The sequence below is a fragment of the Staurois parvus genome, unplaced genomic scaffold, assembly GCF_062004578.1.
Source record: "Staurois parvus isolate SC_StPar_1 unplaced genomic scaffold, SC_StPar_1.0 ptg001066l, whole genome shotgun sequence".
Classification (NCBI taxonomy): Eukaryota; Metazoa; Chordata; class Amphibia; order Anura; family Ranidae; genus Staurois; species Staurois parvus.
Genome location: NW_028318862.1, coordinates 1659078 through 1673379, shown reverse-complemented (window position 1 = coordinate 1673379; position 14302 = coordinate 1659078). Strand labels below are relative to the sequence as shown.

Genomic DNA, 14302 nt, shown 5'->3' with positions numbered 1-14302 from the left:
CAGTTTCATCGATTGAGTTATTAGAGGTTTTCATTAAAGTGTGACTACTCACGTTATGTTAACAGGTGATACATTTTCCGGTGATGTCCATTGTGCCTGAAAACTACTTCTTTGTTCAAATGGGTTTTCAAACAACGGGCTTCCATTGCAGCTAAGATTGCCATTAGACCAGTTTCCAACAGGACCGGATGAGTTTAATGCTTGTAGGATCACTGTGACATTACCACTGCCTGTCAAAGTAACTAGAAAAGAAAAAATACATATAAATATTAAACAAACCAGTTGTTGTTTAGGTGTATCTATAACTAAAAACACTTTTTTTTTAAATTTTAGTTTTGTATAAAGTACGGTCAGTTAAAACTACAGGTCCCAACAGGAAGAGTCCCCATCACTGTTCTGATGACCATTGTCCTTGAGGCAGTTTGTCACCAGTACAGGAAATCAGGAAAACTCTTCTGATGGGGACACCTGTTCTGGTGACAATGAACTAATAGAGATTTTCTTTCATTTCTTGTTGTGGCTCCAGGACAGTAAGGTAGGGTGATCCTCAGTGGAAGACAGATAGGAATACAAATCTGAGAAAGGTTTTACTTGTTTCCTACGTTATCCAAAGTTAAATTAAAAAAGTATCAGCTTAAAATCCGAACTCTAAGCAAATATATAAAAAACACAAAGTAATGCAGCTTTGTAATCAGTAATACAATATTAAGTCCAAGCAATGTAAGTATGTGAATTCTACTCTACTTGTACAGCAGGGCTAGAATGTAGGAGGAAGAATCAGCACATAATCAGTTCATGTACTGAAAAAAAGCATGCTGATAGGAATAGAAAGCAGATGGACAGAAAGATGAGCTCATCACTGTGCTGCCTCTCTTTTCACTGTTTAGTCACAGGCTGGACCTGGGATCAGAGTAAGTGAGTTAGAGAATCCTGGCCATCAGACTGAGGACATCTAGCAGCAGGAAAAAGTACTGCAGGAGAAATCTGTGGATTGAGGATAAATATTAAAGCACAAGCTGTTTTGTGATTTTATCTTTTTATTAGGCTATGCTTAAACAGGTTTTCTTTCACAGTGTGAGTTTATTTCGTTATGTTTTTTTTTTTTCCAGTTAACACCCAACTTATACGCAGTGGCGCTGTCTGTATGATTTTTTTTCTGGGTTTCTACTTTAAAGTGTTACTAAATCCAAGACCCTGCATTCACTATATCTGGTCTCCCACAGTAAATAGAACATGGAAATGCAATTATTTTAGTAAATATAAACTGCTAAATACCTTTTCTCATCAGCAGTTAGAGCAGTCTTGTGACTTCTATCAGTGTCCAGCTGAGCACTGGTTACAGTTTGTAGGAGGAGTTTTCATTCTCCTCTCACTGTCCTATGAGACTTCTGGACCCCTGACCCTCTGTCTGGACGGCACTGATTGGTCCTGTGCTGATCACATGCACTCTCCCAAAAAAAAAGAAAAAAAAAACTTTCTAGCAATACATACCAAGCTGAGCATATACAGCTTGCCCCCAAGACTCTGTTCTATCAGCAGATGGATTGGGGACAGTAGAAGAAGGGGAGGATCAAAGAAGACAGGATCAAATAGCCTTTTTCATAATGTGGAGGATTAACCCCTCAGGTTCCACAGTGAGTATAACAAGAATGCTTTACAACAAATACAGATTGATTTTTCTGTTGTGGGTTTAGTAACACTTTAAGTAACTGTGAATATTGAACAGTCTAAGGCTTCACAGCTGAGGACCATGAGGCAAGTCTTAAGTTGGGGGCAGTCGTAAGGTTGATTTCACCTAAAAACGACCTCCACCCAGTCCCGGGCTTTCACGAGTGTGTGCACACATGGAAAGGTACCCCATGTGGAGTGACCTTGCCAATTGCCTGGCATAGTCCAAGAACCTGGTGGGCTTACAGTCACTAGGAACATTTACCACACCACACAGGGAATGGTCAGTATCTGAGACCCTATGAGAGCTTTCCCAGTCCAAGCAACCTCTGGCACTTATATCCCAAAAGCCCAGTCAATTCAGGGTCATTACTCACAAGTCCCCAGGACAGCTGTGCACCTTCCAGCTTCCTATGGGCACAACTCAGTGAGTGAGACAGTCCTTCTCTAGACCAGATCCCTTTGGTGAAGTCCTGCAGCCAGTTCCAGTTTATATCCAGATCCCAGCTCTACCACCACTGAGACCTCACAAAACAGTAACACAATCCACAGGCAATGGCCCCTTAAGGCTTGGAGCTCTCCTTGCTGGGGAAAGACCCTCTCTCCAGAGCTCCAGACTATTTATCAACTTCCCAGTCACTATCTGAGCACATCTTTCAAGGAATTGGCTAGGCCCCGATCAATATTATTTCAATTCTCCCACCCAAGGATCTAGAACCTTCTTCTAGTGGCAGGGGGAAGCAATCAAACGCCCAACCTATGACACCCTGAATAGACCAGACCAAACAACCACTGCTCCCTTGACTGCAGTAGGACCAAAAACTAGATGTACCTGGCTTCCTGCGCTAGGAGGGTGCTACAATACTGTTACCAGTGTATTATTGATCAGAGCTGCAGCAATTACATTTTTATATCTTCTTTGAGTTTAACTTTAGGGTCCTTTCAAACAGACTGGATCTGGATTTTCTCAGCGGGGGAACTGTCCCCTGATTCCCTGCTGAACTGAGTGGAACAGCTGGATGACAGGTCCGTGTTCACTCCACATTGAGCGGAGAGGACACAGTCTCTCTCCTCTATGGGCAGTCAGATGTAAACGGATGTAAATGCCTGTCCGTTTACACCCAACTGCCCTCTGATCCGGCCAGACAGAGGGGAACACATCCCTTTCTGTTGGCTTTTGCAGGATCATCTGAAGAACACATGGCCTTTTACATCTGATTGCCCATAGAGGAGAATGAAGGGTCCGATCGGATCTGCCTGAAAAATGGTCAGCCGACCCAATCGAACAGCTCGCATGAAAGAGGCCTAAGGTTTTCTTTATTTATTTAGTTTAGTTTTGTTTTCCAGTTAACACCTGACTTATATCCAGTGGCACTGTCTATTAGAGAACATTTTGTTTAAGGTTCATTTCATGTTCAAAAGTACAAATAACTTTTACTGAAACAAAATCCGCACACAATAAAAGTACATAACGTCAGACATAGTTGGTGATCATCATTTTGGTAAAAACATTTGCTTACATTTCAGAAGTTACAAAAGTCATCAAGGGACAGGGGGGATTGGAAAGGATTACAAGTGAGTCAGGCTCACAGAGAAGCTTTGTGAAGGATAACAGTTTGGGGGATGTCTTACCGGGCCCTTTACCTCTGGCCCCGTAGCAGTCACAAAGTAACTTTCTACTTAGCTTCGTGAATGAGGTGAAACTGTGCTGACTTTAGTAAATCATCCAATCATGTTTGAGCAAAACCTCTTTTTCAAATTTCCCTTGTATATGATTGGCAATTGTTTACCATTGAATTTTTATTTAGCTCCACCTTGTTCATTAAATGTGTTTTCACACGAAAGGGTAATCTTTGCAAATGCAATGTTCCCTTTGCACATTTTGTAAAGAAATGGATCACTGAAGTTAGTGCAACTTTGCTTTATTTAAGTTAAGTGAAAAGTTACTCTGTGAAGTTAACATGCTCTGTTCTAGTTAGTGAATCAAACTGTTTGCATACCCTTAGCAGGGCTGCTGTTGGAAACCATACAGCCAACCTGACAGCCCCCTACTCCACCCAAAATGAACACAGTTTACGATACTTCAGTTATGAATGAACACAGTGAGTGATCAGTACTGTACACTCATTGTGTTAATTCAGGAAAGGAAGGGGCTGGTAAATGTGACATATTTACAGGAACCTTCCCCCACTCACCATCCTGATGGATCCTATTGTGTGCTTGCAGCTGCCAGTGGGAAGTAGAGGAGGGAAGCCGGCACTGTGGGGGTAGGGGGGACACAGAGAGGGAAGATGGACAGCTGGGTGAAATATATGGTGCACAGGGAGGGCAATCAGTGCAGCGGGGGGTCAATTACTGGAACTGATCCCTGTATGGCTGCCAGCCATCAGAAGGGAGAGGAGAAGAACAGCTGCTTCAGAGAGAACCATGCAGGGGATGATTCCACTAATTGACCCCTCCGTTGCACCCATCACCCTCCTTGCCCACACCCAATTCACCCAGCTGCTTGGGCCCCCCTGCTGGCTTGGGACCCATACAGGAGGACTGGTGGTACCCCCTTATTCACGGCCTTGACCCTTCGAATCCAAAAATAACACATTTCACATTCAAAAGGAGCCCATTGTTACACTTCATTACCCTACTTTTGACTGTACTGAGCTAGAAAAAGTGATACAAGATCTGTGATTAGTTAGTAAGGGTTACAACATAACAGTGTTAGCTTGTGTGAGGTTCAACTGAACATGTACATTGTTCTAGCAGAGCAGCAGGTTCATTTTGGGATGCATGTTCACATTAGAGGTGTAATACAATTGACACAAGCAAAAAACAACGGGCTAATAATATACAATATATACTGTATAACAACATTGTAGATTATTGATCCAAGCAGTATCTGGTTCCCTTAGAGAATGAGATAGGTATTCTTTTCTTATTGGCGCAAATATGACCATGTTTTATAGGGTTTGTTTTCACCTTTCTCTAGATCAACTGTGGGCTTAGGGTTCCAATAATGCAGATGTTTCATTTGTTAATATATTTATTTTTTCTTTGAGTTGAATCTGATGGACGTGTCTTTTTAACTATATACTGCATATGTGTGTATATATATCTATATGTTTATATATAATTTTTGATAGTGATGGTGGTGGTAGTGATGATGGTGTTGAGGGGGAAGGTGGTGTTCAATCCCTATCAGGTTCATTTTTGTTCCCTGTGTTTCCTAGACATTTGTAACAGAGATAGGTGTCCTCATTAGGTTATTTTCCCTCACCTCTTGCTCTGGTGGCAACTCAATTTTTTGGAATTCCCATTACTTGGTATAGGGATGCATCTCCCAACTGGGGGCACAGACAGCAATGAAAACTTGACAAAGGGGGTTATTTACTAAAACTGGAGAATGCAAAATCTGGTGCAGCTCTGCACAGAAACCAATCAGCTTCCAGGTTTTATTGTCAAAGCTTAAATAAACAAGCTGAAGTTAAAAGCTGATTGGCTACCATGCACAGCTGCACCAAATTCTGAGTGCTGCAGTTTTAGTAAATCCTCCACCCCCCAAAAAAAAAACATATATATATATATATATATATATATATATACACACACACACACAGTATATATAAAACTGCCTTTACAAGAATTTTATTTCTGTAACATGGAGGATATTTGCTAGACCAAACAGCTTGTAATCATTCCACACAGACAGTAAATGTTACAAAACAAAAATAGACCTTTCCACTTACCAGTTCAATTGTTTGAACTGAGCATAGGTTTGCTGGTCTAGTGATCCTTTTAGTGAATTACACACTATAGGTTAACTAATGATGCGTGTTAAGGTCAATGCCCATGTGTTGGTGTAAAAAATGACAAAGTATTAGTAAAAACCTTTTTTGGGGCTAAGAGGGTGCTGAATGGAGTTGTGGGTTTCTGCAGCAAAAATGTAAGCACCAATACTGAACATCAATTTATTCAACTTAATTTAATATAAATCTAAAGCCAGTTTTTCATTTTGAAAAGAGTATGGAATGGTTAATACTTCATCATCAGAACTTTTTTTTCTGGACATTTTATGCATAGTTACATTGGTCCATGCATATACCATACTTGAATAGTGCAGCACAACCAAATGAATAAATCCAAAACAATCCAACAATCAACTTCTTAACTCAAAGTCCAATCACCAGCACGTGTCCGGAGATGAAATGCTTTTCATAAATAAATACCCATTATGCCAACTGCCTCCACCAAAAGTGACTGGCCGCTCACCTCCAGGATAAGACCACTGAATCAACAGTAGGTCAAATGCACTCTCCCTTTCAAGGGTTAATCTCTCATTAATATACTGCTCTCCTCTGCTCCAAAACTCTGCAGTGCTGGGATAAACGCTCAATGTAACATGAATATTAAAATTTGGTAAGATGGTCATCCCGCGACCATGAGAGATTAACCTTTGAAAGGGAGAGCACATTTGACCTACTGTTGGCTCAGTGGTCATATCCTGGAGGTGAGCTGCCAGTCACTTTTGGTGGAAGCATTTACACAATGGGTGTTATTTCATAAAGACCATTTCATCACTGGACACAAGTTGGTAATTGGACTTTGGGTTAAGAAGTTAATTGTTGAAATGTTTTGGATTTACTCTATGGGCATTTATTTTATTAATTTGGTTTACTAACACTATTCAGGTATTATATACGCATGGACCAATGTAACTATGCATAAAATGTCCAGATCTAGAAGGCTTCTTTAACGTACTTTTGACAAAGCAGTTCTTCCAGATCTGGACATTGTATGTATTGTTACATTGGTCCATGCATATACCATACATGAATAGTGTAGCAAAAAGCAAATTAATACATCCAAAACAATCCAGCAATCAACTTCTTAACCTAAAGTCCAATCACCAATGTGTGTTCGGTGATGAAATGCATTTCATAAATAAACATCCATTATGCCAAATACATCCACCAAAAGTGATTGGCCGCTCACCTCCAGGATAAGACCAACAGTAGATCAAATGTGCTGTCCCTTTCAAGGGTTAATCTCCCATTAATATGCTGCTCTCCTGTGCTCCAAAGCTCGGACATGCAGGAACTTCCATGCAACAGACAATAGTGCTCTCTATTTAAAATCTTTTAATGCTGCTAATAACAGACCACCACTTACAAGATAAGACACTCTCAGTGCTGGGATTAACCCTCAATGTAACATGAACATTACCATTTGGTAAGATGGTCATCCCGCAGCCATGTGAGAATGCCCTTTAAAAGGGAGAGTGCATTTGACCTACTGTTGGCTCAGTGGTCATATCCTGGAGTTGAGCAGCCAGTCACGTTTGGTGGAGGCATTTGGCATAATAGTTGTTATTTTATGAAGACGATTTCATCACTGGACACACGTTAGTGATTGGACTTTAGGTTAAGAAGTTCGTTGTTGGATTGTTTAGTATTTATGGGCATTTAATTTATAATTTGGTTGTGCTACACTATTCAGGTATGGTATACGTATGGACCAATGTAGCTATGATTAAAATGTCCAGATCTGGAAGTCTTCTTCAACTTAGGACATGAAAAGTAAGAACTGCTTTGTAAAAACTATCATGTGGTGGCTTTATTTAAAGTCAATACTTACATCTACTGAGCCAAGTCTTCTTAACTGCTTATTTCATAGCGTAAATAATAGTTAAAGATAATAGCTATGCAATGCGTTGGTGAAGCTGAAATTAGTAATGATCTAATGAAACTTGTTTTACCTTTGTTTTCTTAATAATTAGTTATGGTAGCATTAGTAGTTACTGTAAACAGTTTTAGCAATCTTAAAGGTGGAACGAGTAGTCATTTTAGTAATAGCTGTAACCATTAAGGTCACCGGTAAGGATCCGGTAGAGGAAAAGGAAAGATAGGTTTGTGATGGTTATAATGTTGATAGTAAAAGAAGCTATATTGGCATTTCACTCTAACAGTATGTAGTCGGGTGCAGTTCGCTTCTTCCACTATAGGTGGCGCTCGATCAGAGTGGTGCTACAGCTTGAGAGGAAGTTAGGACAGACCTAGTTTCTCTATTGTTTCCTGGTCCCCAAGGACAACCACGCTGCATTCAGATGACTTCTAGTGGCCATCTTGGGTCAGCAGAACATTTATAGGTCCCTGCTCCCAGGTTATATTATTAATTTGGTTATGCTGCACTATTCAGGTATGGTATTTTCATGGACCAATGAAACTATGCATAAAATATCTAGATCTTTAACTTAGTTTTTACAAAGTAGTTCTTACTTTTCATGTTCTATCATCTTGTGGTGGCTTTATTTAAACTCAATACTTAAATCTACTGAGCCAAATCCCCTTTGGGAATGGAATGGCCAGGAGGAATTCCACTGTCTGAACACAAAAGCTGTCGGTGCATCTTACCTGCTGCCTTTCTGCACCGAACTAGGCATTCAGATGACTTCTAGTGGCCATCTTGGGTCAGCAGAACATTTATAGGTCCCTGCTCCCAGGTTATGTTATTAATTTGGTTATGCTACACTATTGAGGTATGGTATTTTCATGGACCAATGAAACTATGCATAAAATATCTAGATCTTTAACTTAGTTTTTACAAAGTAGTTCTTACTTTTCATGTCCTATCTTCTTGTGGTGGCTTTATTTAAACTCAATGCTTAAATCTACTGAGCCAAATCCCCTTTGGGAATGGAATGGCCAGGTGGAATTCCACCGTCTGAACACAAATGCTGTCAGTGCATCTTACCCGCTGCCTTTCTGCACCGAACTATGGGTTTTACCGGATGCGGTGCTCTCCTGCTCAGGTTGTTTGTAATTGAGTATACTCTTCAGTATAAGTTTTTGAGTTACCTGAAACCAGACTGGGGATCACCACTGCCACCGCACCAACCTGCACCTACTCACAAGCATGTTAATAGAATAATGAATTGGAGTAACAGTGGATTGATGGAATATCCATACATATAGCAGGGTTGATTTACTAAAGGCTAATAAACTGCTGACTTTGCAAGAGAATTATCCCAAGAACTTAATGGGTGAAGTGAAGCTCTGTTGAATTCCATCATCCAATCATGTACAAGCAAATATGTTGTTATTTCGTGTTCTTTTCACATGATTGGGTATTCCTTGCAAAGAGAAATTTCTGTACATTAATTAAACTTTGGGGGAAATTCCCTTGCAAAGTGTACCTTCCTTTGCAAAGAAAACTGACAATTTGCTTTTAGTAAATTAACCCCAGTATCCCATCAATGATTGTATCTTTATCTGTTTAATAACAGTAGGATTTAAAAATGATAGTATGCTTAAGTGATGCTCCTCATCTTTTGCAGAAACCCACAAGCTGGCTAATCCTGATAGAAAATCAGATCATCAGACTTAATTTTTCAGGTCAATGTTTAAAGTGGTTGTAAAGTGGTTGAACAAAGCATATCCCTCTATAATGTGTGCTTGTCTCAATCCAGAGAGCTAAGTGTCATTTCTGTCTGCTGCTTTCTTCCTCTGCTATCAGCATTAATTACTTCTGACAAGTTTTCGTGACACCAAGAGAAAATGGTGACAGGGGAGGGAGCTCCAGCTGATTGAGAGCCCCAGCTCTGTTCCCGTGTGCTGTGTGGAGAGAGATGTGTCCCTTTCCTCCAATCAGTTCTCAGAACTCTCCTCATTGAGCTATGAAGTGTGTAATTTCAGTTTTCTGACCCTTTTTGTACTGAGTTCCCAGACAAGCTTTATAAATTCAGCACTTTCTACAGATGTAGAGAAGAGAGGGCTGTAGATAGACAGATACAACATATGTAGGAGGATTTGTTTAATCTCTGTATATCACCTGAAACCAGTCACTTCACTGGGTATTTGTAAGTGTTTACAGCCACTTTAAATCCCCCCAACTACCAACAAGTTCAAAGAAAACTAAAAGGATTTTTTTTATTAATTTTGGATAAGTAGAGAATGTTTTAAAGTTCTCTCAGTGCTTTTGTTTTATTGTTTGGGCACCTGTGTCCCATTGGAGATATATTTTGTTAAATAACAAATCATTGTTCAAAAACTTCTATTCCATCACCTATGCCAACAACATGTTACTCAACTTAGATGAAACTGACTGGATAATCCTTCAGGAAATTCAAGCTTATTTTAAATATTTAAATAGTAGAGGAAATTAAACACAGTATTCGTTCTTCCTGGAGTAATTATATGACCTGTTTACATAAAGGGATAAGTATGTTCTATGAAATGAATATCAGGAAATGTACTTAGATTATACAGTATATGGCAAAACATATAAATCAATGTTGCAGTATATAAAACTGACAACTTGTATATAATACATATGATCATATAAATCAATGTTGCATTATATAAAACTGACAACATGTATATAACACATATAATCCTCCATAAAAACATCACTAAACTGAAAGAAATGGTCATTGTTGTTAAATACAAGTATGGTAACCAAAAAAAGGCAATAAAGCATACTCAAAAAATTGAGTTTTTCCTGCAAGATCATATATGGGGATTATATAGGTAGCTTCCCATCTGTACATTGGTGTGTCACTGTGACTGAAATATGTTTGTGCCTTGTGATATGGATAAATAGATGTTGTCACTAAACAAACAGACTAGAACCGTTCTACAGCAGTATCACTCTTGGGACTACAACTGTTTAACATTAGTATTACTCCTGGGACTAGAACTATTCTGCAGTAGTATCTCTCCTGGGACAAGAACTGTTGTATAGTAGTATGACTCCTGGGATAAGAACTGTTGTATAGTAGTATCTCTCCTGGGACTAGAACTGTTCTGCAGTAGTATGACTCCTGGGATTAGAACTGTTCTACAGTAGTATGACTCCTGGGATAAGAACTGTTGTATAGTAGTATGACTTCTGGGATAAGAACTGTTGTATAGTAGTATCACTCCTGGGATTTGAACTGTTCTACAGCAGTATCACTCTTGGGACTACAACTGTTTAACATTAGTATTACTCCTGGGACTAGAACTGTTCTGCAGTAGTATCACACCTGGGATAAGAACTGTTGTATAGTAGTATGACTCCTGGGATAAGAACTGTTGTATAGTAGTATCACTCCTGGGATTAGAACTGTTCTACAGTAGTATCAATCCTGGGACTAGAGCTGCTCTATAGTAGTATCACTCCTGGGACTAGAACTGTTCTATAATAGTGTCACTCCTGTGATAAGAATCGTTCTATAGTAGCATCACTCCTGGGACTAGAACTGCTCTACAGTAGTATCACTCCTGGGACTAGAACTGCTCTATAGTAGTATCACTCCTGTGACTAGAACTGTTCTACATTAGTATTACTCCTGGGACTAGAACTGCTCTATAGTAGTATCACTCCTGGGACTAGAACTATTCTACAGCAGTATCACTCCTGGGATAAGAAGTGTTGTATAGTAGTATTACTCCTGGGACTAGAACTGTTCTATAGTAGTACCACTCCTGGGACTAGAACTGTTCTACAGTAGTATCACTCCTGGGACTAGAACTGTTCTACAGTAGTATCACTCCTGGGACTAGAACTGTTCTACAGTAGTATCACTCCTGGGACTAGAACTGTTCTACAGTAGTATCACTCCTGGGACTAGAACTATTCTACAGCAGTATCACTCCTGGGATAAGAAATGTTGCATAGTAGTATTACTCCTGGGACTAGAACTGTTCTATAGTAGTACCACTCCTGGGATAAGAACTGTTCTACATTAGTATCACTCCTGGGACTAGAACTATTCTACAGCAGTATCACTCCTGGGATAAGAAATGTTGCATAGTAGTATTACTCCTGGGACTAGAACTGTTCTATAGTAGTACCACTCCTGGGATAAGAACTGTTCTACTGTAGTATGACTCCTGGGATAAGAACTGTTCTACAGTAGTATCACTCCTGGGACTAGAACTGTTGTTTAGTAGTATAACATCTGGGACTAGAACTATTTTATAATAGTATAACATCTGGGACTAGAACTGTTGTATAGTAATATAACATCTGGGACTATGAACTATAAGAACCATAGTGCTATAGCCTGAGGTAGTTAAACTGCTAAGAATCGGTGTGATCAGGTATACAGCTGCACTGCGGCCATATAACTCTGTGACCATTGTTCTGCCTAATGCTTGTGAAGAGTTTGCAGATATAGTTACAACCACAGAAATGATTGAGTGAAGCTGTGAATATGGTTACACCCAGAGAATCACACTAATGTAATAATCAGAGCATGAAATCTGACATTCCTGGGTAAATACAGTATTAGATGTCTAAACAGCCCACTCACTGATAGCACTCAGGGAGTCCCACCATGGGGTTAAGCTTGCCACACACACTACAATCTGACTCTACAATCTCCTTTAGCGTTAGCAACACCTATGTAAGGAACTGTTTGCTTAAATATATAAAAAAAAATCAATTATATAGTTTAGGAAAGACCGCATTGGAGATGGTTTTGGTAAATCTATAGTAGAGATAGTGAAGATACAATCAGATTGTAATGTGTATAGTGAGCCTTAGTCATTCTTCTGCAGCAAAGGAGTCTTATTCCTCTTGCTTCATTCTCATATTGACACAGGTAGAGAGAAGACAGCAGCTGTCTAATGGCACAAACTAGACATGGCAATGCAATAGTAGAATTAAAAAAAAAATCTTTTGGTTTTACAACATATATTCGATTTTTAATGGTTAGTAGGGTTAAAATTGATGATTATTTTCAACCATAGTGAGGAGAAAATTCAAAGGAGCAAGATAGAAAACTTTTTTGAACAAACAAAATTCTAGCTGAAAATCTGTAAATATTGCAATGTGCATGTTCTGGGCACAAAAGAGACCTGTTTAATACGTCTCATGATAAAACGTTGCACTGCTTGCCGTTACATGTGGAGGAGGTTTCCCTATCAGACCACTTTTGGAATCCCTTACCAGGGAAGGGTTATTACAATGTGATATCAGTCCCAGTATTTTTGTCATCCATTATTGCCATCAATCCACCGTGATCTATGTCTGAATATATTGGGTTTATATATTTGAGTCATCTTTTGGTTCTCGCCTCCCCATGGTGATTCCCAGTGGTTTGGGCATTCTGGTCTTGGTGGCGGCACTCCGCAGTGACCCACTTCATGGTGGCAGTACAATTTACACTTTTGGTTTTATCTTTGATGGGTTTATGTGTATTTTTGGAGACATTAAGCTAGAAAAAAATCTAGACCCTTAAAGCGCTTACCCCGAAGAAGAGATGTGTAATCTAGAAACACGTCGGGTGTTGTTGTGAAATATAAACTATAGGTTCTGTTACTGTATAAGTATCTGCAGTTGTCTTCCATCATATGGTCACCTTATTCTACATGTATATGTTTTTTTTATTATGAATGATGTATTTTATGCTATTTTCAATAAACAAAAGAGTTTATTATTAAACTAAATAAGGCTGTATGGATATTCTGCTGTATAAACGTCCCGCTATCTCTAGAGGTTATTACTGTCAGTTTAAAACATCTGACATTCCACTGACGTAAAAAGTCGGGATAAAATTGTAAGGGCGTTTGAAGAAAAGTAGTTGACTTAATGATGGCATGATCCAATGCCCTACTAAACAATTTTTTAGAATTTCCACACAAACATTGGAGCAAAATTCTACTGGTGGCCAGGTTAAGACATAGATCTTGGTGCAAGGGTTACCCCCCCAAAAAATTTATTAGTTAGGGTGAATCCACCTACAGACATCCACCTACCAGGGGTGGACTGGCAACTCATGGGGCCCCCGGGCAATAGGGGATCATGGGGCCCCCTGTGTCCTTGCCCAAACTCAAAAAAGCCTATGAAAAAAGGTACCAGGGGCATCTCATGGGGCCCCCTACTGACCCCGGTCCCTCGGGCAGTGCGTGAGTTTCCAAATGGTCAGTCTACCCCTGCCACCTACATATCAGTTTTGGATCGACTGAACCTCCAACATACAAGCTAGCAACCTAAGCGGTCTGATCATAACGTAACATATATTGTCACATAATATACAATAATAATAATAATAATATAATAAAAAATGTCAACTTACCGGTGTAGTTTGTATTATTAGAAAGTGTTTCAGGAGAGACAGTCAAAGTATAGTCCGAGGTGCTGTTCCCACCATTCATTTCACATTGAGGATCAGCGCCATTAATGCCCAAAATTGTGGAAATGACCAGAGCCAGGAACAAAAAAAGGTTGGTAAGTCCTGTGTGTGCCATTGGTAGTGGGAGCTTATTCCTATGTAGTCAGTGAGCACACAAGCACTGGAAAAACACAGGCTTGGGAAGAATCTACCTTATATCCAGCTGTTCTGATGCAAATTATTAAGGGTGGGACTAATAGTCAGCCAGCACTCTCATTTCATTAGGATTACACATTAACTATTAAACAAAGTATACCGAAAGCTTAGAGGAAGTTATTAACTACACCGTGTCATATACTATTATTGTCTTTATAATCCCACACCTGACTATTTCCTTGCAGTTTACATTATATGGTATATACAGGTACAACTAATTAAAAAATCAAGGGAAACATAAGAAGAGGAACAGCAAAGAATACACACGTATTTAAGAAAAAGGAAACTATTAAAATGGTATTCACACTTTAACAGTTTAAAATTTCA

General features: G+C 39.4%; 1 protein-coding gene across 2 annotated transcripts in view; it reads right to left on the bottom strand.

Moving 5' to 3' along the window:
- Positions 1-13961, bottom strand: part of LOC149440597 (uncharacterized) — a 33003-nt gene extending 19042 nt beyond the window's left edge. The window contains exons 1-2 of one of the 2 annotated variants that reach the window (XM_089658390.1): positions 13724-13961; positions 53-242 (exon numbers count right to left, since the gene is read on the bottom strand). In XM_089658390.1, coding sequence (XP_089514516.1) covers positions 53-242; positions 13724-13895 — 362 coding nt within the window. In that variant the 5' untranslated portion in view covers positions 13896-13961. The remainder of the gene's footprint in view (positions 1-52; positions 243-13723) is intronic. The other variant, XM_089658389.1, reaches the window with a different exon arrangement.
- Positions 13962-14302: the final 341 nt, after the last annotated feature.